At 43.3% G+C, this 26,792-nt stretch overlaps 1 protein-coding gene across 1 annotated transcript; it reads right to left on the bottom strand.

Moving 5' to 3' along the window:
- Positions 1 to 3,791: 3,791 nt before the first annotated feature.
- On the bottom strand, positions 3,792 to 24,045 carry SLC35F2 (solute carrier family 35 member F2). Its single transcript, XM_075724230.1, has 8 exons — positions 23,909 to 24,045; positions 17,534 to 17,709; positions 16,854 to 16,981; positions 11,365 to 11,524; positions 9,533 to 9,689; positions 8,688 to 8,740; positions 7,888 to 8,042; positions 3,792 to 4,010 (listed from the first exon to the last, which is right to left on the bottom strand). Exons 1-8 carry the CDS (start codon positions 24,043 to 24,045, stop codon positions 3,792 to 3,794), a joined length of 1,185 nt encoding a protein of 394 aa, XP_075580345.1.
- Between the last annotated feature and the right edge of the window lie 2,747 nt (positions 24,046 to 26,792).

The following is a 26,792-nucleotide window of genomic DNA, read 5'->3' as shown; positions in this document are numbered from 1 at the left end:
AAATGTAGGTGTTCCCCCCTTGATTCTGCTGCAATGGAAAGTTTATTGTCTTCAAACGCAGCTGATGGGTTTAAGAAGCACAAAACTTCTAGTGAAGTGTTTGTGCAATAATCACCTACAGCAAAGAGATCTGAGGGGTGATCCATTTCCTTTCACAATCCCTCAAAAATACAACCCCTAAATATATCTACAAATTCTCAGAAGACATTGTCAAGCATACACTGTTTCTTAACATGTAATCAAGATCTAATCCTTACTTTAATTCAGATTCATAAGGTGGGATAACTGCCATTCCTCACATCTGAACAGCCGTAGCATTTTCTGCCCCAGACAAATACTCAACAGCTAGTGGTTATCTAATTTAGCAAGATTATTGCCCAATCAAAGCAGTATTGTAGATTAACATTTGAACCAGGTGCGCTTTTATTTTTTGGTGCAGAAAAGCTCGTAAGTTGTCCTGATGTTTTCCAATACGTGCTCTACCATTTAATACATCGCTCATTTGAAATGAGTGAAGCCACCCCACCAGAACACGGCAATGAGAAAAAGACCAGCAAGTTGGGTCAAAAACATCCCAAACAGGCAAATGTGATTTCCACCTCTCACATGGCAATCTCACTAAAAAATGTTCCGGGGTTAGGCAAGCTCTCTCTGAAGAGAGCTGGAGAAGCACCCCTAGCATCCTTCCTGTGCGCGGGGCAGGGCCAGGCTCTGCTCCAGAATTGCGGAGCGCTGCTCAGGTCCAGGGCAGAGCAGGCAGAGGCAGGGGAGGCGCGGCCCCACAGCGGGACCTGCCGAGGGAGCGTGGCAGCTGGAGGGGCCCTGGTGGGAAGCAAAGCATCCACCATTTTCAGAATAGGACTCGGCACCTTCTTCATCAATGAACAGGATTTCCCCAAACCTTCCTGCTCCCATCAGCAGTTTCTCCTCAAAACAGCCTCAGTGTGTGGTCCACCCTTGCCTGTAAAGGGGGTAGAAGCCACGGGTTGGCCTCTTAGAATCATAGAATCGTTTAGGTTGGAAAAGACCTTTAAGATCATCCAGTCCAACCATTAACCTACACTACCAAGTCTACTCTAAGCCAATCAAGGGTAGACTAGACTAAACACTTCCAGGGATGGTGACTCCACCACCTCTCTGGGCAGCCTGTTCCAATGCTTGACCACCCTTTCCGTAAAGAAATTTCTCCTAATTTCCAACCTAAACCTCCCCTGGTGCAGCTTAAGCCCATTTCCTCTCGTCCTATCGCTAACTACATGGGAGCTGTTTCTTTCAGTTGCTCACTGACTTGGGTCCCTGCCTTTGGCATTTGTTCTGCCACTTCCAAATGCCTTTCGGGCTGTCACCTCTTCCCTTATCCAGGTACAGGTTGCTCCAGATCCACACGGCTGCAGACACCTGACCCCACCTGGTCACCCCAAATGTGCTGTGAGAGCTTGTGCTACTTGGTGCTAATGGAAAATCTCCTGGATTGTCCCTGGGGAAGTTGCCTCGTCCCCTCCTGTTCATGCCAGCACTACGGGACACCAGCCAAGCATCATCCTCTGGTGGAGCTGCTACATTAGCAAGCAGGTGGGCTTTTATTCCTTGCTTTGTCACAAAAGAAAAACCTCCCCTTGCTTTTCTCTTGATGGGAACTATCAGAAGGGATGCTGTGAACTTAAGAGCTAAATTAGCTTTACTTTTTCCATTTGCCAAGGTAATCCTTTCACCCACTGACTCCAGCCTTTGATTGACCACACTTCCCATCACACCTCTATTGTAACTCCAGCTGCTGCCTTGTGCTTTCTTTGCACAGCAATTCACAGTCACCATGGGTCATGGGGGAAGTGTTGAGTGTCTCAGCCATAGGCTGCAGTGCCATTTCAGAGATGATAGGGCATCTCATCTGGCCTCCACAATCTGCTCCAGGTCACAGGTCTCCTCTAGGTGCCGGGTCCTATCTGCCAGCCCCTAGAGATGCCACAGACTCCACTGGGTGCCTCAGTTGACACCGAGGCAACTGAATGATGCCCCACAGAGAAGCACTTCAGACAGGACCTCAGAAACTTTTTTTCACAAAATAAGTATCTAGCTACATTTAGGAGCTGAATCCCACCATGTGCCAATAGGTGCAGAGTTCTGGAACATTCACCTATAGACTATAGGCTTGCTTGTTGTTTGCTTCATTACTGCATGTAGTTAACTAATCACACAGGTAACAGTAGGTGGGACTTAGCTCCAGGTTGTAGACAACTAAAATTTGCTATGGAGAACTACAACTTCCTCCAGATGGCCTCTTAGGTATCTACTGGCATCAGATTTCCTTACCCCACCTGGTCTCCAGCTGCTTGTTCAGCTTTAAATGTATAGATGTCTATAGATGCACTACTTAGTGAAAAGGCAATGTTCGTTGCTGTAGCATCTGCTGAATGTTTGTTTTGCTATCGCTAAATAAAATCAGGTAAGACTTTTGCTGAATTATTCTGCTTGAATAAACTACACCAGAAGTACACAAAAACAGTTTGTGTCATCTGATCACCAGTATCTTCAGAAAATGTCATATTTAGTTCTTACAGCAAAGCTCAGTCATTAAAACAATCATTTGGTCAGTAAAATCAATTAATATAATTTTGAGCAATAAAGAAATTCTAGCTTAAAAGAATAAACCAAGAGCCAACTCTTCAGCTGCTGAAAACTTTATTTTTTTTGTTACTTCATACACCTGAGCTATGAAGGCTTGTACAAAAGAATAAAATAAAATAAAATCCCAGTATGGTTTTACTGATGTTAAAACTGCAGCCTCATTTTTTTTAATCATTTAATATGAAGAGGGGGAGGAAAACTGCCAACGAATCTACTGAAAGCACTTAACCTTTTGGAGATTATGTCATTATTGTTGCAATGAGGATTGGCTAAGGTGCTTCAATTTTTTTTAAGAAATGCCAATTTTATTCAAACCGTTCTGCAGAAATGTGTCCCATTTCAGGGAAAAATTCACTGAGAAGTGAACTTCAGTTCAAAACCTTTTGCTGTCTCATCCAGAAAAAAAATCCTTCAGTTCTTACTGAACAGAGCAAGGGCCTGACTTTGTCTCCTCCACCTAGTGGGAATGCACCAAACAATGGGCCACAGAGAGAAAAAGAAGGGATTATAAAAACACACATTCAAACTTCCCTTACTAGCAAAATTCAAAATAAAATACTTGTAGCAGCCCCAGCTGCGACAGGGAGTGCAGCAATATAAAGAGATGAACATTGGGGTGGAATGTAAGAAGCAAATCCTCCTGCAGAGGAATGAAGTCCATCAGCACATGGAAGTTGTATGTATGTAATACAGCTTGCAGAACTAGATCCTGTGAGAAGCTGAGTGGCTTTTTGCAAGATGCTGTTTGAGGGTATCCAGCACCGAGGTGTGGGAACCATGAAGCCCCCAGATAGCGTCTTGCAGATGTAAGTCCCTAATGCAATATAAAACATATTTGCTCCAGTTAGTGACCTGAGAGCTTTGGCTTAGTTTTTCCCCCAAGCATTTGCTGTTAAGTTAATTAAGCATTTAAAAATAACAGTCTCTCACTTCCAGAGACTCAACATAAATACTACTCAGTCTTCTTCTAAGGGCCGGATTTTCTGCAAGGGTAAATCAATACAGTTTCACTGATTGAGGATCTGGCCTTAAAAGTCTATCCAGTGCATTAAAACCAGCACAGCATGACATATGCCTTGGCAGTAGAGCAATTCTCCAGATTAATATTTGAGGGAAATTTGGCAGTTAAAAAAAAAAAAGCTCCATTTTGAAATGCTGCCATTTCTTTAATCAGTGCTGACCACCACAGTTTCTCCTCCTGTGAACTGTACGGTTACGGCTGGCATTTCACTGTCATTCTCCTCAAGCTTTAGTGCAGCGTTGTCCAAGCCATTGCTGCCAGGCTGCGGCAAGGCAGTGGGTTCTGCCGTCTGAGTTGGAGTGGAGCAATACAAGATGAAGCCCACCATGATGATAACGAAGGACAGGATATAAAGACCTGAAAACTGGCAAAGAAAGAAACACGTTAAGTCTTGTCTGATGTAAAAACATATCAATGCTGCTTTGTTTTAAGAATGTGAAAGCTACCCTTCCTTTTTAAAAATATGTTAATGAGGATTATCACCACGATCTGTATTCAGGTCTGAAAACCAAAATTCAACAGCTCCATTCACTGATAGAGTCAAGGTGCTGGCTGGTTTTCTCTGCATCTCATCCTCAACACTGTTGGACAGGGAGTTTCCTTAAGTCTACATACAAGAATCTTAACAGAGAGAACAAATGGCTGTAAATATGGTGATACTGAAGGATAGTTGTTTGTGTACGTGAATGCTGAAACACTGTACCCCTAAGAGAATTTTGTTTCAGCACAACCAAGTGTTTCAGGTCCTGGCAAGAGATGAATCTCCCCATCCTACTGCAAGTCACCAGAGCAGCTGGTTCTCTTTACAGCTCTCTTAACCATCTGCAGGGCTAGACAAATGTTATTACTGGACCAAAACCGGTTTGCTCTCTACACCCAGCAAGTCATTGAAGAGAGGGAGACTGGGGCTCCTTTTACAAGATTGGCATTTGTGCTCTCTTAGGAGTGGTGTGAGCTAAGAGTATGAACTGCCGAGGTACATCAGGCATTTGATTCACTATTGTTCACTTGCCAGTGAAAAGTCCAACAATTGCTGAGATTCATCCACCTTGACAGAAAAATAAATGCTTACTTCATAACACCAGATTCAATAACACAAAGAGTTCAAGTTATCCACAGCCAGGAACACTTTTTCAGCAGATTTGTTGAAGTCCTCCATATTGCCTTTGCCAAACCACACTGATTAAACAGTATGATGAAGGACACAGCACATCCAACATCCCACTGTAAATATTCCCTAACCTCCTTAGATGTGCTTGAAGAATATGTTCTATTTTATCAAGCAGAAGAGCTGGGTGAAATTAATGTAGGACCTGGACGGTGGACTCTGATCCAAAAAAGACTGAGGCATCTACAATTAAGGCATTGCAATTCCTAGGTGGTAGTCACTTGGCTCAGAAACCCTTGGATGGCACCATGCAAAAGGAAAAGCTGACTGGAACACATTGGCCTTGTGATACATGCCCTCTCCCCACCTTGCTGGCTGTCTGCCTGGAGGAGCTTGGACTCAAGCGTTCACTCTGCACAGGAGGATGCACCAAGCTCTGAAGATGCCCTGATGGAGGCAGCAGCAGCGTCTGTGGCCCTACCCATGACTGGCCCATTCCCATCAAACGGGCAGAGCTTGGGTCTGTATCCAGGCACCTGCACAACTTCTCCAGAGCACAACCTAAGGCCATGAGTGAACATGTGCTTGCATGCAAGGACGTGTGGCTGGCTGGTGAGACTGGGCGGTCACAGTAACTGCCAGACCCCCTCTCACAGTGCGTACAAGGCAGTACGTGTCTCTGATCCTGCTCGGAATTAATTCCTCCGTGAGTGGATACACAGTCACCAAGTCAGGGTGCCAAAGCTGTTGCAGCTTATCTGTGATTCAAGGCCTGCCTATGGGTTTGCAGCTATTGACACAGGTGAACCTTAACCACAACGTTCCAACAGGCCTACACTCTTTTTTTTTTTTTTCTTTCTTTCATTTTTGCAGAGGGCTCAGTGGTCTTTTCCTGTGGTTTTTTTTCATTTCAAATATTGCAGCGACTTCATTGTTTCAGATGCTGATTTCAGTCATATCTTGTGCAGCTTATAACCCCATACTCACTGTCAAGCCTAAAGACTACTTTAAATGTTACTGGAGGACTGTAACTCCATCTAGTGTCTGTATTTGCAGTAGACTCCCTTCCACGGGAGTTTATACAGCAAAAGCATTTGGAGATCTTTTTTAATATCTCTTGAAGGATTTACAGGTATCTACATAATGAGCTCATTAGGAAGAAGCAAAGCAAAGATTCATTATGGAGTAAAAGAAAAAAAAAAAAAAGAGCTCATGAAAACAGGTATGCAAAATTCACATTTCACCTTAAACAGACATGGTTGGGGCTGAAAAGCTGAGTGCATTAGCAAAACACTGTGCACAAGTCAAAACCTCATAAATTCCTGGGCCCAGTCTCTGCTGTAGCCGCTGCAGGTCTGTGCTGCTTCTGTTTCAGAGCAGGCTCAGACCACAGCAATTCGGAGCTCTCCATGGCTCGCCCCGCTCTGCAGCCCAGCCAAGCCTTCAGTGGCTTGCTGTGAAATCTCATCTGGTAATGGGGAATACAGAGCAATTCCTCACATTTTTGTTTGTAGATTCCTGTGTCCAGGGTGCTTTTGAATCCAGGAAATGTCCTGCCTGGTTTCTTTGCCCCATAGGTAAAGAAACTATATGGCTAACTTGGCAATAAGATTTTCTACTGCTAAGCATTACGTTAAAAGCTGTGTCAAAACCAGGCTCCCTCAGTTCTTAGTTCCTAAGCTGTCTCAGATCCTCTGATTACTAAAGATGCAGCATTATTATAGCTCCCCTTTTGGTTACTTCATTGTTTCTAGCCACAGATGCAAGTTCCTATTTTAATAAATATCCAAAATGCTCTCATAATACAATGGCAAAGTCTTCTCTAATTCATTTTTTCTTTTTGCTACCAGAATACCCCACAGCTAGTAATTATGGGATGATCTGCTCCCAGCAAAACCTCTCCCCAAAATAAGCTAAAAATCCTGAAGAATAAAAGTTTATGATATTCCTTCCAAAGCTCTTGCTTACTCCTTCCTCTTTACTATTATGAATATAAATTTATAATCACTTTGTGAGTTAAGCCATCTGGGTGCCAAAATACATGTTTGGAGGTGACTTACAAAGGATTTTTTTTTAATTGTTAGAATGTAAGTATGGTTCACTTCCTACATTCATTTTTAATGGATGCTTTGTAGCTTGGAGCAAATTTTGGAACCCAAAACAGGCAGGAAAGCTGAGCTAAGAGACTCTTGAGAAAGGAAAATCTACCTGCTGTTGGACCCTACCATTACCAGACCTCTATACTGTAAAATAAATTGACCTTCATTTTCAGAAACAAATCTGACCTAAAAGTTTCTGGCTCTCCATAATGCTGAAGAGAAAGCAACCACATGGAATAATACAAATTAAGTTCTTAAGCAAAGTTCACAAGCATCTCAGTAAGCCCTTCCAGTCACTGAGTGACTGACTCAATTACTCCAATTGCTGTAACGACCTAGTTCCCACAAATTATTCTGGATAAAAAGTGTGGGGTGGCATGAAATCTTTTTAGCACTGTCATTTAGCTTGAATAGACACTACCAAAAATATTTTAGAGCGCAATAAAAGTAACTGCCTTTTGGAGAGCATACAGAATAATATATTTATCTGCATTTTTTTCAGTTCCTTTAGTCTCTCCTTAGCAGTAGCACTGAGAGAGCTTGATTCTTATCCCAAGATGTTGGTAATGAACACATTAAGTTTCTAAAAGAAAATATTAATGTCTGGAAATCAAGCCAAACCGCTCCTCTCTCAGACACCAAATGCCTTTCAGGACAGGGAGATTCAAACCCTCTCTTTGGACACTTTGAGAGACAAACCAAATCCAACATACAGTTCCACACAGGGCTTACGGCAAGAACTCTACCATGTGAACACCTCGGGAAATTATTTACTATCTCTTAACATTAACTCTAACGTATTTCATCAAGTGTGAAAGTGTTTGAAAAATCACTATCTGCCTAATGGTGCAATGCTACATAATTAACTAAGTATGACTCCTCCTGATTGACATCTGCCAACAATGAACGATACAAGCTGTAGAAATGTATAAGTGCAAACAACTGTTCAGGGGCTTTTAAGAACATTTTACTTTATTTATAACTTTGGAGTAAAAACGTAACCAAAATTATAGTGAGAGAACGAAGGTACTTACCTTATAGAAAAAGAGGAAAAGCCCAAAGAACAGACTGTAGAGATCCGCAGTCAGAATACCCAGGTTGACTGAGGTTGCGCTGGTAATTTTAATCACTACTGGCATGAAGCTATACAGTCCAAACATACACAGGGCAAAGACTGTGAACAGTAATGCTGTAAAACAAGATGACAGTTTACTCCTAAGGCACAGAATAATGATTTTAAAGAACACCGATATTCTTCAGACGCATTTTTGTCTTTTAGGATAAGGTTTCCTAAAAGAATGTAAATTTAAGAAAAACACGGCAGAAATACTTCTTTTCCAAGACTACCCTGTATTGCAAAAATTACTGTATCTATACAAGAAAGTTCTCGTTCTTTCCTAGTTAACATAGAGATGACTGAAGAAATTTAGAGCCACATTTCTTAATAACGTATAGTTCTGTTGAGGTCAAAATGTGTCACAAAATCCATTTTTCCTAAATGAAATACTGGAAGGACAACAGAAGAATGTTCTTGTGATGTTCCAACACCAAACATGTCTGTAATTAAACAGGTTTAATTTTTACTTATTTCAATTTATTTTGAAAAATTATTTTGTGTTATATGTAAAATGCAAAACCTGAGCTCAAAGATTGTAATGTTCAATCCTGCAAACCTTATCTCTTTGCTGAACTGCAAAGTTTGCAGAAAACAAATTTGTGACACTATGAATGCTGCTTAATATCCAGAGAAAGAAAATGAAAACCCCAGCATTTGAAGTCATTATCGTTTTCCAGTATTCTGTAAAAAATGCACATCATTTTGTCATACACATACCAATTTTCCAGTTCCATTGAATTCTCATTATCTCCCTATGTTCCACAATGGCTCTAGAGTTAGAGAGAAGACATAATACAGTAAAAAAGAGAAAAAAAGAAAAATAATATTCAAATAGAGAATTTAATTACCAAAATATAAGAAACATTTTGATTTATAATCCCTTAATTTTTTGTTTGAACTTTTATTGAATGATACTAACTCCAACATCTAATAAGCATGAAAAAAGACTTGAAAATTAAAGTGCATTTTTATTTAATTCTTATGCCTTCTTCGCAGGCTTTTTCATCCTTCAGAGATTCAGTTTTATTTGATATACCATATGAGGAAATTATTAACTATAATGATGAGAAATGAGGAATATAAAATTCATTAGATAGACTTAAGTGAATGTGGTCCGTTACTCTAACGTGGTTATTTGTAAGAGTATACATGGCTTCATTTTAAACTGAAGTTTAACATGGAAGACCTCCTGCTAACAATTATCTCCTAAACTTTTCCACATAGAAAATCCATTAAGAAACACATTCCTGCGAACAGTTCTCAGCATATTGAGTCTCCTCATGAAGATCAACAAAATCAGAAATACAGCCAAGTATCATACGTGTTCAATTGCAGGATTTCAGCTTTAGAATTGCTGTAATAAGAGTAGTGCAAATAAAAAGGATATAAACCGGATGCTGATCAGCAACAAAAATAAAATTCAAGTGGAAGGACTCCCATATAGGCCAAATGCAGACATAACAAAGAATTAATTTAATAACAACATCATCATTTCATGGTAGACAAGCAATCATCTAGTAGAATATTCTTAATTAGTTTTAAAATAAATATTAGATCCTTACAGCTGTAGACCGCTGATAATAGTCCCAAACAAGCCCACCATTCCTAGAAACTCCACTCTGCTCAGATTTTTCACAATGTATTCCTCACTCACATTAGAAATGGCATACAAAGAAGCACCAAGAAGCACTAAGACATCTCCAATCACCACGTCACTACCTGTACAGAAATATTAATCCACAATAAGGGTAATGCTGCAAACACTGTTAACTTTCCTTAAAAAGACAAGCAAAGTTATCTCTAACATCTTTACCTTCCTAGCACCTTCCAGGGTAAGGGGAAAGGAAACATCTCCTGTGTGTGCAGATGAGTGGCTTGGTGTCTGAGCATGGACTCTGCTACCTGCTCCCCTCACCCTGCACAGTCTGGAATGAGCTAAACCCAGCACTGCAATCTCATCCTGCCCAAACCACTGCTGTATAGCCTGGTCCAATTCTGCTTCTGCTGACCTTAGGCACTGTAGGTACTTGAGAAAATTCCCAGTTAGAGATGCTCTCTGCCTTTCTGAATATTGCTCCCACTTCTGCAGTAAGACCATGACTCAAGTCTTGCCAAAATCAGTCTATTGACTTCAGCGGGACGTAGACTCAGCTTCAGGTTTATGACAGGTCTTAAGTGGGCACTGCAGATGGGTGGTATCATGTGTCCTGCTGCGATTGATTTATACTGTGCAAATGGGACTCCCTGTGATACAATCACTCATCAAGTAAATGCTGTTATGCATCAGCTAAATAGCAAGAGGATCGCTGTTGTTTAAATCCTTGAATTGATTTTAAATTTCCTTCCCTGAGCCACTTGGCAATCACTAAGAAAATATGTCTGAAATATGAGGGTAAGCAGTAGTAAGGATACCCAGGTCAGCAAATAAAACACAACTGTCTTAAAGTTGCAGGGAAAGAAGATTTTTCTCCCTCAGGACTGAGATACTTGTACCACGTAGCATTAAAGCTAAACCTCAGTTTGTCTTCATGTCTCATCTACAGTGAGGCCCCAAAGTAACGCCAAACAGGCTTATCTCTGTGCTGCCTGGTGAAGGCAATGCCTCATTCCTCTCTCCCTTGCCTCATACCCTCTGGCTCTGGAAATTCAAAATTCTTATCCAAAATAAGATCGCTACGATCTGGGTTGATTTACGCATCTGTCGTAGACAAGGCAAGACCTGCCCTCATCTGCGCCCAGCTGGATTCCTGGGTCCCCGGAGCCCAGCCTCCCTCCCGGAGATCCCAGGAATCCTGCCATCCTGCCCATGTCTCCTCTTCCTCTCCCATCCTAAGCCCCTGCTTTCCAGGCTGTGGCCCGTGGGCCTTGGGGATATGTGGACCATTTCTGTTGGGTCTGCCAAAGATAACTCAGAGAAGTCAGCCTGCTCTTATTTTGATTTGCTATCTGTGCTCATAGAAAACTGCAAATCAGAAGTCTGGCTGCTAGCAGGCTGATACAGTGCAAGCCAGACAAGGTTTGCAGGGAGAGGCAGCATCTTTTATTAGACCATCTCACATGGTTAGTAAAAGTGAATAAGCTTTCAAGAATGAGGCCTTTCATCGGGTCTGATGAACAGCAGCAAAATTTAAGCTTAACACAAGCGGTTCTCTTCTAAGGTGGAAGAAATAATCCAAACCTACAAGCAAACAAATTCCACAGCTCCCTATAACATCAGCGCCTCCTCAGCCACTATCTTCTTGGACAAGAAATACAAATAGCAGCATGTCTCCTCCTCTTTTAAAATAAAACTATATCCACTCCCCCTGCATTTGCTGCTCTTTCTCTTTTACAAGTTAGCCCACCATGGGAACCGTCTCTCCGCTCTTTCCCCCCGCAATAAAGGACTCCTTACCTTCGCTGTCCTGCCTCCCTGCCAAAATGTCTGCACCCACCATTGTTCCTACACCCAGCAAACAGATGGCAACAGCAAGAAAATGAATCAGCCTGTATCTTGCACGGAGAATGAACCACGACAAAGCCATCAGCACAGGAATCCCGAAACAGTCCAGCAGCTGTGTGTACAGAGAAATGGTTTGAATTAGAAACCTACCCCAAATCTGGATTGCACTGTCCTGAAAGCAAATGTACAGGATCGATCTTTCTGTCACTATCAGATGTTAATGAAAGTGGCAAAGGAACCACAGTGGATTCATTTAAAAGAGGGGTCAGACCCACATTTTACCATGAAAAGCATTTTGCAAATGAAAGAGGAGCTGGGGTGAGGGGTCCACTCCCTCCTGGTAGGAAGGCACTGATCTAGAAACTCTTCAAATGATGGATCCAATCAATCTTTGCAGCTTCACAAATTAATGCTAGGATGTCGCTCTGGAACTGCATTGCTCCCCATGACACCAATACAAGGAGGCAGTTCACCAACATTTCCTTTTCTACCTAGCAGGTTTTGTCTAGCTCGTCTTTTCACTCCTCCTCAAATCTGTAATTAGAATTTAGGGTTCCACATACACAAAGTAAAAATCTGGAACTATTAAAGGATAAAAGTGATCTGATTTTACATTGGAGTGAATAGGGCAAGAACCTGACCCTGCAGTTTTGGGTCTGATTTTTTTCCCCCTCAATCGGATCCTACTGAAGAAAAAATATTGGTACATGTGCTGGGAGCCATGTGCAGAATTGGTAGAAGGAAGACAGGAAGGGAAGAACAACCTTCCTAAAGTCACCTTCCCGATCTTCCAGCTTCCCACAAAAGCATGTACAAGCCACCAGTGCATTTTCATGACTGTTAGAGCCAACTCCCAATTACTCAGAAGCAGGTCACCCACTCAAATTCACCCATGCCCCAGCAGCAGAGACACACAAGGCAGCTGGAGTTTCGAAGTACTTCGGGTGTGTTTGCAGACACTGCCCCAAGCAGCCTTAATAGCTAAGGTTCAAGGATGTCTGCACTCCATGACAAGCAGTGACACCGACTTCTGTTTCCTTTCTTCATTATCCCCTCTCTGTGTGTTCCTAAAATCCTATGTATCTTTGCCTTGCTGTTAGACCCACCCATCTTCTACCCATTCTCCTTCATTACAGAAAATATCAAGAGTTAGCTGTGTACTTAATACAGAAAAATACACTGCAGCATAAGATGGGCATGATGTTCTAGAATAACCAAATAATACCAAAAACATTGAGCTAATCATAATTGGTTTAGTATTTAATTCAACAAAATAGGCTTTGTTTCTGAATTTTTTGGTGGGGAGGGGGGGAGGTGTATATTCTGACCTGCCTCAGTAGAGTGCCATGAAATTATGTAAGGGAACAGCCTACAGTGGAACATATAGTCAGCCTTACAAAGTCTGCTCAGAAATTACTCTTAAATGTCAGCCCCTAAAACCTGGCCTCTTTAAGTCACTATTGAAGTATTAGGTACAGGTCAATAGGACTGGAGCATAATCATTACAATCAAGACAAGAGCCCTTAGTTCATAGCGTTCATTGCCAACTTCTGCCTGCCTGAGTGCACTACCGCAGTCTTCTGCTGTGCTGGCTTCCGTTAGTTCAGCCATCGTCCCCAAGGGTTTTAACTAAACTCGTAAGACTTTCATGGTAAGTTTGGTTTTACTTGTTCATAACAACACATATTAAAGTCTTAAGAGCACAGCATTAAGGGGAGTTATTACAGATTAAGTTCTAATCCTTCCACCTACTTGTCTTCGTTCCTTGGATTGCCTCCAGCTTGTCCAGTTTGAGAATTCTGTGCAAAAGCACTTGCCTAGGCTGTATTAGGAGACATTAGAGCCACACAAGCCCTAATGTGTGATACCATGTATTTCAATACAAAAAAGTAACATGCTGTGAGTTTCTATCTAGTCACAGGCCTTTTTCTCTACCTCACCTTTTGTCTAGGCTCAAAAAAACCTTTACAATATTTCCTCCAAATTTGACTGTTTTGACTAGTATCAAACAAGTGTCATTTATCTGTTTCTGCAAAACATACAATTGAACTCTCATAACTCTGTTTTTCCACCTTTGGTCTGAACTCTGTCAATCTGGAAATGTATTTGATCTCTCTGGTGTGAAGTTGCAATCATGGAAACTAAGAAATTTACAAAAATTAAAAAGCAAAATTTTTACTCTCCTAGTAGCAGACATCTCTTATATTAACATGTAAGCTTTTGCTTCCCCATTGAGATATTACCATGTAGCTTTCCAAACTCCAAGCATTTTTTCAACCCAAATAGAAAGAGTGGAACAAAACTGCTTTTTTTTTAAGAAAAATCATAATTAGGATGTAAGGGAGTAGCAGATAATGAGCCACAAGCTCTTTCAGTAATGCCAGATGGGGCATTGCTGCATCCAGACCAATAACATACTGTAGAGCTACAGCATCCTGGTTACAGGACTTGCAGCCAGGACACACAGGCACCAAATGATGAAGAACACGCCCTGGTAATCTGTTCCAGGGGATAATTACCCTCAATTACTGACAGAAGAAATCGGATTTCCAACTCCTGGATCTTGCCTTCCCTTCATCTACTACATTACAGAGTCCTTTGGTGGAAAATGCTCTCCTTTATGATCAAGATCAAAGAGGTGCAAAGCAGATGTAATATCACAATGAATTGTGTCAATGGAACCATTTAAAAGATTTATTTGGGTTTTATGACATTTACAGCAGCACTGTGGTAGTGATTACTAGTGCCAGTAGAGCCTCAGTAAACTCTCATCTTATTCAATTCTAGCCTGTATCTTTTACAAGGGAAAAAACAGATAACCTGGTGATTTGATTTACAAATGTTTTGACTCAAGCCAGGCTTTGGCCACACTGTTTATAGGAGGTTTTAAAGGCAGGGTGAGTAAATTATTAAAAGATGTTTTAATACATGGTTAATAAATTATCATAGACTGTTGGAGGTCATTGTTTGCTGGTAATTGCCAGCTCCAGACAGCTCTGTGAGCAAGAAAGCTCAACAGCTCATCCTGCTTGCTTCCCCGCAAGGCTCCCTTAGGGCAGCCTCCAGCTGAGCCCCAGGGGCTCATCCTGCATTTTCTCCTGTTGAGGTTAACGCTCTTCACCCGCTGATATTCTGTCAATAGCTGCCTACAAAATGCCTCCACTCGAATCATCCTTGGAGCAAATGCTAATTGTGCCCAATAACGTGTTAACAACCTGAAACCACAGCTATGCTGCTTGGTTTTTGCCATGAAATATGTGGTCAAACAGCAGCACAGTCAAGTTCTGCCACAAGACAGAACAACACCGGCAGCAAGAAGTCTCCCTGGCATTGCCTCAGCCACAGGCAAACAGAAGGAGTTAAGCTGTGGACCAAAGTCTTTTTCTTTATTTATGGAGAAATGAGAGCCATCCCAATGTTATCTCCTTAAAAATCTCCCAACCCCTTCCATGCAATGCTGGTATTTGATCACTAAAGGAAAAATCTGTTTTGCTTTTGTGTGTTTGTGTGTGAGAAAATACATGGAAGTTCCCTGGTGAGCTGAGAAAACTTATCTTTGAAGATAAGTTTCATAGGGCTGAGCTCAAGCTCCAGCCAGCCAGCATTTTAACAGTGATTACCCTGTATTCCGGAAGGTGCCATATATTCCTGCGTTGCTCCTATGCTCCCTGGGCATCCACTCACAGCCAGTACTGCAGACAGGCCATCAGGCTGGGTGCAATGAACCACAGGTTCTGACATAGCTGCAGAACTGCTTGCTACTGACAGACAGCAAATGCCTTGTACTGGAGCAAATCACAGGCTTTTTTTGTCCTGTATCTCATTTCTGACAGTGGTGAGAAACTGGTGACTTCAGAGAACGTGCAAGAAACGTTACTGCAACAGGCAGTTACAACAAATTCACAGTTACTGATCTGACACTGAAAGAAGCATCAGTCTGAATGTTATCACTCAGGAAGAAGGTTCAGCAAATGTTCAAGTCTGACAACCAGACAGGACAACCTGCTGTATCTGTTCTTTCTTAATTTCTATGAAAGAAAACATGGGAATAGCTTTACTACTTCTGAGAACTTTGATCACAGTCCTGTGGCATTTTCAGCTGTAAAGTATATGATCAGCATCTCGATTATCAGCTTAACTTGATCTTCAGACTGAAACATGTCACTCAAAACTTTGATTTCTTAGGCATTATTTATAAGGAAATTAAAGGCCTAATGAATCATAAGCATGAACTGGAAACGTGACAATAACAATCTATCAGGCACATGTTACTGGTCTTTAAATAGTGCAAGGAAAAGTTACTGGAGTTCTCTAAAGGGAACCCAGACCGCAGGAGTTTATTGCTTTACAGGTAATTCTTTTAAATATTAACCTTTGTTACTTCGACTCTGTAAAACACTGACACCTAAACACTCCTTTCCAACCAACAGCTAATTAATTCTGTATGGTACATTATTTTTTTATTCAGGTAAGCAGGGCCATGAGCCCAGCCACAGATCCACCATCGGTAAGAGCAGGCATAGGTTGGCACAGCCCCGGGCAGAAGCCTCCTTGCTTCTGCGCCATCCCCTCCCTCGTTCCAGCAGCAGCTGTGGAGCCCCACAGGGAGCTAACCTGGGCCTGGCACAGCTCACCGACAGTCCAGCAAAAGACAGGGTTTACGCTGACTTTGGTCAGTGTCCTGAACCAGTTTGCTCAAGGAATTTGGCTGTGCAAGCTCAGGAGCGTGCAGTTGGAAGCAGGAACTCTTCCAGCAGCTTATGTCTGTATAAGGTAACAAAGAAACCCCAGCTTCAGCCCTCCTGCTCGTAGACCTATTTCAGAACACAAAATTTATCCTAGCGCAACGCCGCAGCACCAAGCACTGGCATGGCAGAGGATGTTTACTGACACTTCAGGAGCCTGGCACGCTGACCTCCCTTCCATCTCTTCCAAAAAGGAGCATGAAGTGCCACATCCAAAAGCGATGTGGTCCCTTCACTGCGTGGTCAGCAACACCAGCTAACTATCAGCATGTCCTCACATGTGGGGTTACATCTCACAACACCTCCCACAGCTTCTAGGACTAGACAAGAGATCCACCTCGCTCTCATCAGCAAGAGCCAGCGCTGAGTGAGTGTTATCTGGTCCTAAATCTTTATTTTGTGTCAGGAAAAAAAAACGGAGTGGCTGTCAGCAAACTCTTAGAAGTGCTTTCTATCAAAATAATTAGAGTTCAACTCAAGAGCTGGCACTGGGTAATACCAGCCAATTTTCTCTGCTTCCTGGAAATGTTATTCATGATGCAGGATGCTCTTCTCTGTATTGCAGAGAGAAAATAGATTTGGGGAAGCTTTTTTCAGGCTTAAATAGCTTCCATGTCTGTCCTATGAATCTCATTTCAGACACCGGTCCAGAACTGTAATAAAAGCAACAGTTCAAGAAGACAGACTGGTCCTTACCTGCACACTTGTGAGGGTCGTGTATTGGTAGGCTTTTACAATCATGTAATTGGCTTCAACATCAGCCAGTCCCAAAAAAATATACTTCCACCACCGCTGTTTCAAAATTTGCCAAAGACTGTCACCGCCTGTTTAAAAGAAAGCAGCAATAAATTATGTGTTTCTTTCCAACCAAATGTTGCACAGGAATCTTGCTTTTTAGAAGCATAACTAATACTAAGATATTCAATTTTGGTTGCCCCTGCTTAAGCAAGATACAATAACAGCAAGATGCAGCCTGGGAAGAGACAATGAAAATGGTGAAAAACACAGAAATTCTTCCACACGGGGAAAAAAACACACAAGACTAGAGTTGTTTAAAGAGTAAATTAATAAGAGGAATGTTAAATAGCCTCTGGTAAAGAAGCTTGTTACAACAAAGCCTATCTTCTCTAATGTAACATAGGACTTGAAACCAAAGAGAACATAATTTTAAACAGATATGAAATTAAATCAAATTAAATGCACATTTAACCTGTGAAATTCATTTCCTTCTGTTATTACAAGGCAGGAATTTCAGCAGGAACTTCAAAAAACTAGAATGAGTGTTGAGTAAGTTCTTTAGTTTCAAAATCTGAAAGGAAAATTTAGAAGAGAAAAAAAATGATGAACCAGAATCTCCCATCCCATGTTTCACATACCAGTCCTAAATGCCAGCATTGTTGTATAAACTAGAAGAAGCAAAGAATAGTTGATAAAACTTTGAAACATTGGAGTATTCACTTGGTATTTTTCTGCTAGGTACTGGCTTGTAACAGCAGTCCCACAGATAAACAAGGAGAGCATCTGGCCCAGAATTATCGTTTTCAAAATATGCCTGTGAATATAAAAGACAACACAGTTAAGCTTAGAATTAAACATTTTTTTAAAAAAATTTGCTAGTTGTACAGGGAAAATGCCATTTTTCAGACTGACACTTTATTCTTTTTCTACTCCCTATCTGATTTACCGATAAGCAGGGATTTGTCTACACAGAAGATCTAGCCTAACCTCATGACAGCCATGAGTGAGGCCACTTCAAATCACCAGTGATGGAGACTGCAATAATTTGCAAGGATCTTCAAGCAGCTCACCTGGGCAGGTTCAAATGAATGGTAGGATCTATTCTCATCAAGAGAAATTTTGATACACATGGCCTGAGTTAAATCCTTCGTCCTCCACTGAATCCTGCTCTGACTTTCACCAATAGAAATCTGCAACATGGAGGTAAGGCACGACTGCCTTCAGGCTCTTCCAAGACCCGAGTCTTTGAAAGTCAGCAGAGACCCTAAGCTGAGCAGTGCTAAGGAAATACAAAAGCATTAACGATAGAATCATAGAACAGCCCAGCTCGGAAGGACCTCAAAAGATCATCTGGTCCAACCTTTCATGAGAAAGGGAGCCTAGATGAGATTATCTAGCACTCTGTCAAATGACATCTTGAAAAACTCTAGCAATCGGGACTCCACAACATCCCTGGGGAGGTTGTTCCAGTGATTGATTGTTCTCACTGTAAAAAAATTCTCTCTTACAATAAGAATTGTAATAATTAAAATTTTTTCTGCTATTTTTTTTCCTGGGTTTTTTTTCCTGTATTTTTTCTGCTATATTCCATCACGTCCTGCTATAAATGAGGATGGAGGTAAGAACATGTATTGGCCAAAGATCATGTTAGTGTTTACAGTTCCTTCTAAGTCCAACCCACAGCTAGGGGAGGCGGGGGGAAGCTCATGCTCTTTTACTAGCAATTCTTCACCTAATATAAAAGTGAACTGTTGTAGATGTTCCTAGACAAACAGGGGTATGCACAGATTTTTGTGTATCCTTTGGCTTGCATTTTTTCCAGCCAGTGGAGCTATGCAGATCTGTACCACCCCAGTCTCTCCCTACATACTCACAATACACAGAGAGAGGGCTCGGTGTTGTGCTGTGCTCTCTGCACAGGCCTGCAAAGTTCACATCTAATTTGTTCACTCTGAAGACTACTGATGAGAATTTAACTGTCTGCACAACTGATTCATTTGTTCCTACTCAAAGTAATCAAGCAAGAGAAGAAAGCATCCTATTAGGATTCTGCACCTACCCTGTGCCCACTTCTCTTCCCGATGATTTTTGGCAGGGCACCCACGTGCCAGTAACACCGGTTGTTTTCCCAAGGTGGGCGGCTTTAGAATAGTAAATACTCAGCTACACTGGGCAATCCAGCTGTCAGGCAATGAGAAGGGTGTGTTCAGGAGTGCTGAAGCCAACTACAGTCACACAGTCAATCCCTCCTTTTGGAAGGGAGACTTCTTCTTTGCATGGATTCTAATTCAGCTGCATGAATCTCATTTTCAGTTCAGCTTGACACCAAAGCTCTTTTGACTTTAAAAAAGGCTGCTAGGCACATTTTTCTCTCCAAGTCCATTTTGATGAGACAGCAAATCTCTGCAAAGTCCAGCCACGCTGCACTTCCAAGAGATTTGAGCCCCACATTTTGCTACCGCTTGCCTTGCCCATCCTGGCAATGGTGCACATCCACATAATAAGTATTTATATATCGTGACAATCTTGTAGGGTCCTATCCAGCCTTGTGTGAATAACTTTCTGGTGCATGAAAGAATGAACATTCTCATTTCTAGCATTTTGAATGCTGAAGTAAGCAACAGAGAACATGTTTCAGCTAGAAATTTATCATGGCAACTTTGTAGCACAGCATTAACTGTAAACAGTGCTGTAAAATACATACACGTATGTACATATATGTATTTGTATGCAATAAAAAAAAAAAACAACAAACTTTTGAAGCTACCTCACTTCTGTTATACTGAATTTCTTTTTATTCTGGTCAAAGATCCGATTGCACTATTTGGTGGACAAATCAGCAATGATTGTAACACATTCTGGCTAATTATTCTGACTGATGCAGAAATGTCATTTTACATTCATCTAAAGAAATCATTTAATCAGGCACCATTAAGAAGAATGTAACATAGGTTAGCTAAAATTTCCAGGATGAGACTCCCTCTTCTCTCAAGCAGGCAGGGATGATGGTTCCAGCTCACCCTTTGCCAGCCCTGTGAACTCTGGCTCCTTTGCTGGAGGTGATATGACAGAAGACCCATTGAAATTTCAAGGAAGAAATAATGCGGTGAACACCACATGAAAAAATGTGGTTCAGGCTTGTAAAAAATACATATGTGACTGGGCAAAACGGCTGCAATTTTACTGGAGCAAAGCTGTGAAGCCTGCATAGTCCACAAAATGAATTGCGTTCCTCTATACGTTACCAGGAGAGGTTAAAGCTGCCATGGCTGGTAGAAGCCCTGCTCTCCTGGATGCAAACTCCCCTTCACCCATCTCCTAGGTGGGGCCACAGAGACGGGCAGAAGCACAGGCAAGGCTACTCCACAAGCACGTGGCTTGTTTAACAAGGACTTCTGTAGGGCAAGGTTTTAAACATTTTCCCGCAGGATACGATACGCAAGGAGTAGCATTGCTTCTCCTGAACTACAGCACCCTCTCCATAGCACACGCCTGGACGCTGCATGCACCGGCAAACTGGATGGTGACCATGTTCCAGCGAGAGGGTAAAAGGGGGAAAGTCTGCTGCCGTTCAAATTTGCTAACCATTGATCAGCTTCAACCATCATTTATTAAATACAAGAAAGACCTGGTTGCCCTCTTTCAGTGGAATAACTCCACTAAGCTGATTGTCAGCTTTTCTAATAATTAAGTTTCTCCAGTTTAAAGTACCAGGGAATTATCTCCGTGCGTTTTGCATATGGGAAGAGATGCAGGTCCAGAATCTACAGAACTGTTTGCTTAGTGGTTTCTGCACCAGCAATCATTGCTATTTAGTTAATGTATATCTAAGCAGTCCTACAGCATTTACTTCTACAGTACCTAAGGCATCTGACAAGGCAAGCAGTCGGTCTTCATCCTGCCCCATTCCCTTCTTTGCTTTTCTCTATTTTAATTCAGGGATTTTTCTTCTTCCCTCTACTGAAGAGGCTCAAAATGTTAAGATCAAAAGAGCCAAATAGAGACACTGGTGGAAGGCTGCCCTCAAAAATGTCCTCTGTGAATCCCAAAACACTACGTTTCTGGCAACTTTCTTGGCTGCCTGTAGAATAACAGCCTCTTGCCCTGACCCCCCCCAACACCAGGCACAAGCCTCAGCAGGAAGCACCAAGTTTCCCCACATTTGCCAAGGTGTCAAAACAAATTTCTTCAAATTGCAAAGGTGACGCCCTGTTCCTGGTGCAAAGCGCTGCACTCAAGGTGCTTTGAACAGAGCAAGATGACCCTTGTTAAATGTGGGCTCAAGAGCCTTATTATTTCAGTGCCCACTAAGTTCCCACAGTAAATTAAAAAAAAAAAAATGGTCTACCCTCTGTAAAACTTGAGAGTAAACTTTAAACCCTATTGGTTTCATTTTGCAAGACAATTTCTTCTAAGAAAAATGCTTCGAGGACATGAGTTTCCATTCATTCCAGTATTGACATGAGTATCGATGACAGTGATTTTCTTATTAATAATTTATCATCATTTTTTTACATATATTAATTATTAACTTTTCCATGCAAGAACTTGATCCTCTCTGCTTTTTTTAATGCGTTGGTAAGGACTAAATCACTTTGGACTCTCAGATGACGCAAAGTAAGTGCTCTGAAATGGTCTTTTGGTTTTATAGTTTGGGGGTTTTGTTGTTGTTGTTGTTGTTTTTTACTGCTTGATAGTTGGCTACTAAGTAATTACTCCTCCTCTCCCTTCAGCCACCACATCTTAGCCAGCTATATCTATAGCTATGAGCAAAACTAGGAGCCATTTAGGGATTTTTTCAGAACATCAAAGTTTGCCACAAATTGGTCTAAAGCTAATGCTGAACAATGTACAGCTCTTGACACCAAGAGAAAGTCAGGCTGACTTTCTTTGGCACCATGTGAAATGCAGAAGAAAAATACCCCAAGATATTAGAATACAATCAGAGTCTATATCTGAGGAAGTGAAAGAAAGTCTAACAAGCCCACAGTTAACAATTTTATTGGCTATTAGTTTAATAAATCCTATAATTTTAATGTGTTTTTTTCATGACAATAAATACAGCTTTTAAAAATATAAATTTATTTATGCCACCAGTTAAACACTAACAGGCAAAGCCTGGCAACACTCTTCATACAGACAGTCTACTTGCATTTCAGCTTTAACTAAGGAACCCTACCTGAAGGGGAGGGAGAGACCATTTCATTTGAATAAATTAACATTTTCATGCGAGTTGTTAAAGGAAAATGCAGGTTCAGACCAAAGTATTCCAACATGATCAGCAGATAGCTCAGGACGCAAAAAAAATATTAAGAACTAACATTTTCAAAAGTTAGCGTTTCAATGTTCTGCTTTGAAACCGAGGTCAGTTTAATTTGTAAAAGGTAAGAAACAGAAAAGAAAAACTTGTTTTGTTTCAAGAACCAGAAAGCATACTTTCTACTGGTTTTACTCAAGAAAAAAAAAAAAAATCTAGCTTATTACGTACAAGTATTAAACCTTCCTATGACTCAGAAAGGCCTCTAAGAAAACTGAAGTGGCTGAGCCTCCAGCCATCTGGGGAAAGAAAAAAAAAAAAAAGCAGGGGGGGAATGAATTCAGTATTTTGGACAAGACTTTGCAAAAGTCAGCGAGAACTCTTTATTTTCTTCCAAGTACCATCAATAGACTCCCTTAGTGTAGCCCTCTGGCAACATTTTGCCAAAACTACCAGCACAGGTCAGGTTACTTAACAGTTCAACAGGTTCCTATCTTGTCTTTTTGGACATTCTTGACAGGCAGGAGGAATGAAAAGAGGAAAAAAACCTTATAACCAAGAGAGAAAGGCAGGCTTTGCCCTCTGGAATCAGACTCTGCTTGGCCAGCACACACCTCCACGCAGCCCAGTCGCGAGAGTCAAGCTTACGAGCGCGAGGGCGGCAGGAGAGCCAGCACCTCCCGTTTGTCAGCCGGGGATGTCCGATGCAATAGCTATTAGAAACCAAAGCTAGAGCCGCAAAAAAAAAAGCCTTTTAAACAGGGACTGGTTTTCCCAGATGGAAACTGAAGCTGTAAGCGAATGGTCCTGCTGCAGGCTGGAAATGAGAGGGGGTAGGTCTGCTCTTGCCAAAGGCAGCACTTGGCAAGCACCAGCTCTGGGGCGCATGCGATGCCTTGCGCAGCTCGGCAGGTTTTTTCCCCAAGTTTTCCACACCTAACCAGCGCTCACATTTTAAGTAAGTGGTATACTTGAACGGGTCACTCCCCTAAGCTGATTCAAGGAAGGAGGGAAAGGGGGTATTGCTCTTTCTGGACTCCACACCTCAGCTCAGCTATTTTGTTATCATCTCTGCCCCACCCCACCGCCTGTTCTTCGCAACAATGTTGATGAGAGTACTGAACAGATGAAAGCACAGAAAAATAGGAAATAGATGAAAAAGCACAGAAAAATAGGAAACAGATAAAAGCACAGAAAAATAGGAAACAGATAAAAGCACAGAAAAATAGGAAACGAGAAAAATCTTAAGCCACAATTACTAAAAAAAAAAATCAAGCGCCTGTGTGCATATGTGAGATTACACTCTTAGCTTAACAAAATCACATCACTCGCTAATTCCACGCTTTTCGTAGCTGAAGCGACTCTTCCCACCCTGACACAACAGCAGTCGCAGGCTGCAGCTTGGCTGAGCCCCCCCCCGTGGCCCCGGCCGCCCCGCTCACGCAGCCCTCCGCCGGCAGAGGCCGAAGCCCCCGGGGCTGCTGCCCGCCCCCCTCCGGGGCGACGGCCTTAAGGGCTCGCCCGGAGCCGCAAGGCTCCGCTCAGCCCCACGGCCCGGCTCCGGGCCGGGCACGGCGCCGCTCCCCGCGGCGGCACAGAGGAGCCGCCGCACGCCGACCGCGCCGCGCACAGGAAGGCTGTGCCCCCGCTCCTCCCGCGGAGGGCGACCCCGGCCCGGGCACGGCCCCGGCGGGCAGCGAGCCCGGCGCTGCCCGGCTCCACGTGGAGGCCGGGGCGGCCGCGGCCGGGGACTCACCAGGTGCAGAGCTTGGCCCCGAGCAGCGCCAGCAGCCGGCGCGGAGGGGCGGCGGCCCCGGGCGGCGTCTCGGCCCCGGGCGCAGCGGGCGCAGCAGCAGCGGCGGGCGGCGATGCCCCGGCCCCGGCCGCCTCCATGCCGCGGCGCTGCCCCGGCCCTGCGCCCGGCGGGGTGGAGGGAGGGAGGCAGAGAGAAAGGCGGGAGGGCGGGCCTGCGGAGGCGGCGGGCGGCGCTCGGCGGCAGGGAGGAGCGGCGGCAGCGGGACGGCGGCGGCCGAGCCGAGCTTTGTGCCCGCCGGGGGCCGCCCCCGGGAGGGGCACGGCTCGCCCTGGGCCGGGGGGCGGGAGCTCTGCTGCCTGCCCCGGGGTGCCCCGGGTGTTCCTGCCCCTTGGCGAGCCCCGGCCCCGCTCCGCGCGTTTCCTGCCGCCCGCCGGCTGCAGGCGAGAGCCCAGGAGCAGCGGGGGCGGCTCCGCAAGCGCCGGCGCCAAGTTCGCGTTCCCGCTCTCCAGCTCCGGCCACCTGCGGGGCTTCCCGGCAGCAGCCCCGCTGCCCTGGTGCGGGTCCCTGCGAGGCCACTTCGGCCCCAGCCCCGCCGCTGGCTTCGACCCCCGGGACACGTGGAGGCCCGACTGCCTCCGGATTTTCTGGAGCCAGCACCCTTTCTGCCACAAGACACTGCTGCTCTCTGCCCTCACCCTCAGGGCACTCTGGTTTGATCTGTCTCCCCCAACACCACCGCGTTTTTTTCAGACGTGTCTTCCCCTGTCACAGTTCTCTCATTCAAGCTATGTTTGTCTCCCTTTGCAATTGCCCAAATTCATCCTCGCAGGATTCGATTTAGGAGTGTAAAAGAGGCATTCCTCTGCCATTTCCATGCCAGATTTTCCACAGGAGTAGCAGAAACAAGAAAATAACTACCTGGCAGCAGGGCATTAGCCCTGACAGCCAAGAGATTCCTTCCCACTCTCTGTTTGTAGAAATAAAGGATTGCAGACAAAGGAAATCACAATTTTAAAATTAAAATATTCTAACGTTCTCTAAAATTGGCCAAAAAAATTAATCTGAGAAACACCTTTCTCAGTTTCAAGTTTCTCAAGTTTCAAGTCTCACCTTCCTTCCAGTTATGTGAGTCAAAGTTACTCTAAGCCCTTAAATTTTAATTTCTCCCAGCTTTGTGCACAGTCTTTAGCTCCTCTACTCCTCAGGCTTCGACTCCCACCTTTCTGCCGACAACTCCCAAGCCTAAGGATTTACCTCGTCCTGTTTGTCTTCACCCACATCTCAGCTGAACTCACCTGGAGAACCCGGTGGTGTTTTTCATACCCTGGTGGTTTTTTTTAATGACTCTCACTTCTGGTGATGTTCTTTCTGTGTCACAGGTAATGGAATCAAACCCCAGATGTGCCTCCAAGGAAAAGCACTTGGTCCGTGCAGGTGTCTGTCACTGTCCTGGCTGTGCCAGCACCCTTTCTGCCACAAGACACTGCTGCTCTCTGCCTTCACCCTCAGGGCACTCTGGTTTGATCTGTCTCCCCCCAACACCACCGCGTTTTTTTCAGACATGTCTTCCCCTTATCACAGTTCTCTCATTCAAGTTATGTTTGTCTCCCTTTGCAATTGCCCAAATTCATCCTCGCAGGATTTGATTTAGGAGTGTAAAAGAGGCATAACTCTGCCATTTCCACGTCATTTTTGTAACTTTATGTGCCTGCCAGTCCCTTTTCAGCAGAAAGGTGAACTTTAGTCTCCCACTTCCCAAGGGCCAGGCCCTAACCACGAAGGTATTGGCTACACTGGAGAGGGTTGGTCCTCAAATCCCCTCTTTGACCCTGTGATCGTGTAATATTAAAGCTGTAGGTCAATACGAGAGAAACGCTGTGTAATTCTATGTCTTAAAAGAGCATCCATAAATACGCTTCTATATTTGTATATATACATACCCATTTCTGTATTATATTGGGGTTTTATGTATTTTTCCTTCACTTGTATAACAGAATAGTTTATGGATTTTTTTTATTTTGAATTCCTAATCCAATAAAAATCCTTCTGTGACTCCCACAAGAAATCAGTCTGTCAAGATTAGTTTCAGCATTGTGACAGTTATGAGTCAAGTCACGCTGGTCACAAATGTCCATAACCTAAAATAAAAACAAGATTAAAAAAAAAAAGCAGCAGAACTATCAGACCCTGCACATTTCATCATATCTGATCTCCACAGCTGTGGTACTATCATCTTCGCCTTTGATTTTATTTATCCTACACCTGCAATCTGCTGCCGATTCTCCAAAGACAGAGAATTGTGTCTTTGGTGCTTTTTGTCTCCATTTAAGCTCAGCTCCTGGAATTCCTTGCTACAGGCAGGCTGCAGCAGCCTCACACCAGAAAGCCACTTCCAGGCTGGGGCTTCACACCAGAGCTGCTCAGCTGCAGGATTGCAGTCCCAGAGGAGTATCTGTGTATTGCTAAGATATGAAACAAAGTAATAAGAGTTTAACCAGGTAGGTACCTCTTTTAATTTAATTTCTTTGACAAAAAAAAAAAAAAAAAAAGGAAGGTTTAAAGAAAAAAAAAACACAACAGCAACAACAATTTTTAAAGTGCCCTTTGTTAGGCTTTGGGGACTAAGTTCATTTCAGAGTATGATAAACTTTGCTCTTGCAGGAAATTTTTATGGCTTGTGGCCAGCATGGCCATGAATGCAGAGATATCCGAGACGTCTAAACATGACTTTTGTGTTCAGCTACTCCTGCTCTAGGCTCCTGCTTTTACTACCATTCAAGGTTCGCCTCAAGCGTGACCATGGCTGTGTGTTTCTGGATTTTTGTCAGCCCCCGAGTTTGCCTTGTGCCCCAGAGAAGCCATACAGCTGCCTGGAGCGCGTGCC

Source organism: Pelecanus crispus, chromosome 1, assembly GCF_030463565.1.
Source record: "Pelecanus crispus isolate bPelCri1 chromosome 1, bPelCri1.pri, whole genome shotgun sequence".
NCBI classification, from domain to species: domain Eukaryota; kingdom Metazoa; phylum Chordata; class Aves; order Pelecaniformes; family Pelecanidae; genus Pelecanus; species Pelecanus crispus.
This window is presented reverse-complemented; position numbering and strand designations above follow the sequence as displayed.

What these genes read in the sequence shown, in the direction of transcription:
- SLC35F2 (XM_075724230.1), bottom strand. Translation starts at nt 24,045, where the DNA reads ATGGAGGCGGCCGGGGCCGGGGCATCGCCGCCCGCCGCTGCTGCTGCG. An exon ending in AATGCTGGCATTTAGGACTG is followed by an intron (nt 16,982 to 17,533) that starts GTATGTGAAACA and finishes TCTTTTAAACAG; the next exon opens with GCGGTGACAGTCTTTGGCAA. An exon ending in ATTATCAGCGGTCTACAGCT is followed by an intron (nt 8,741 to 9,532) that starts GTAAGGATCTAA and finishes CTCTAACTCTAG; the next exon opens with AGCCATTGTGGAACATAGGG.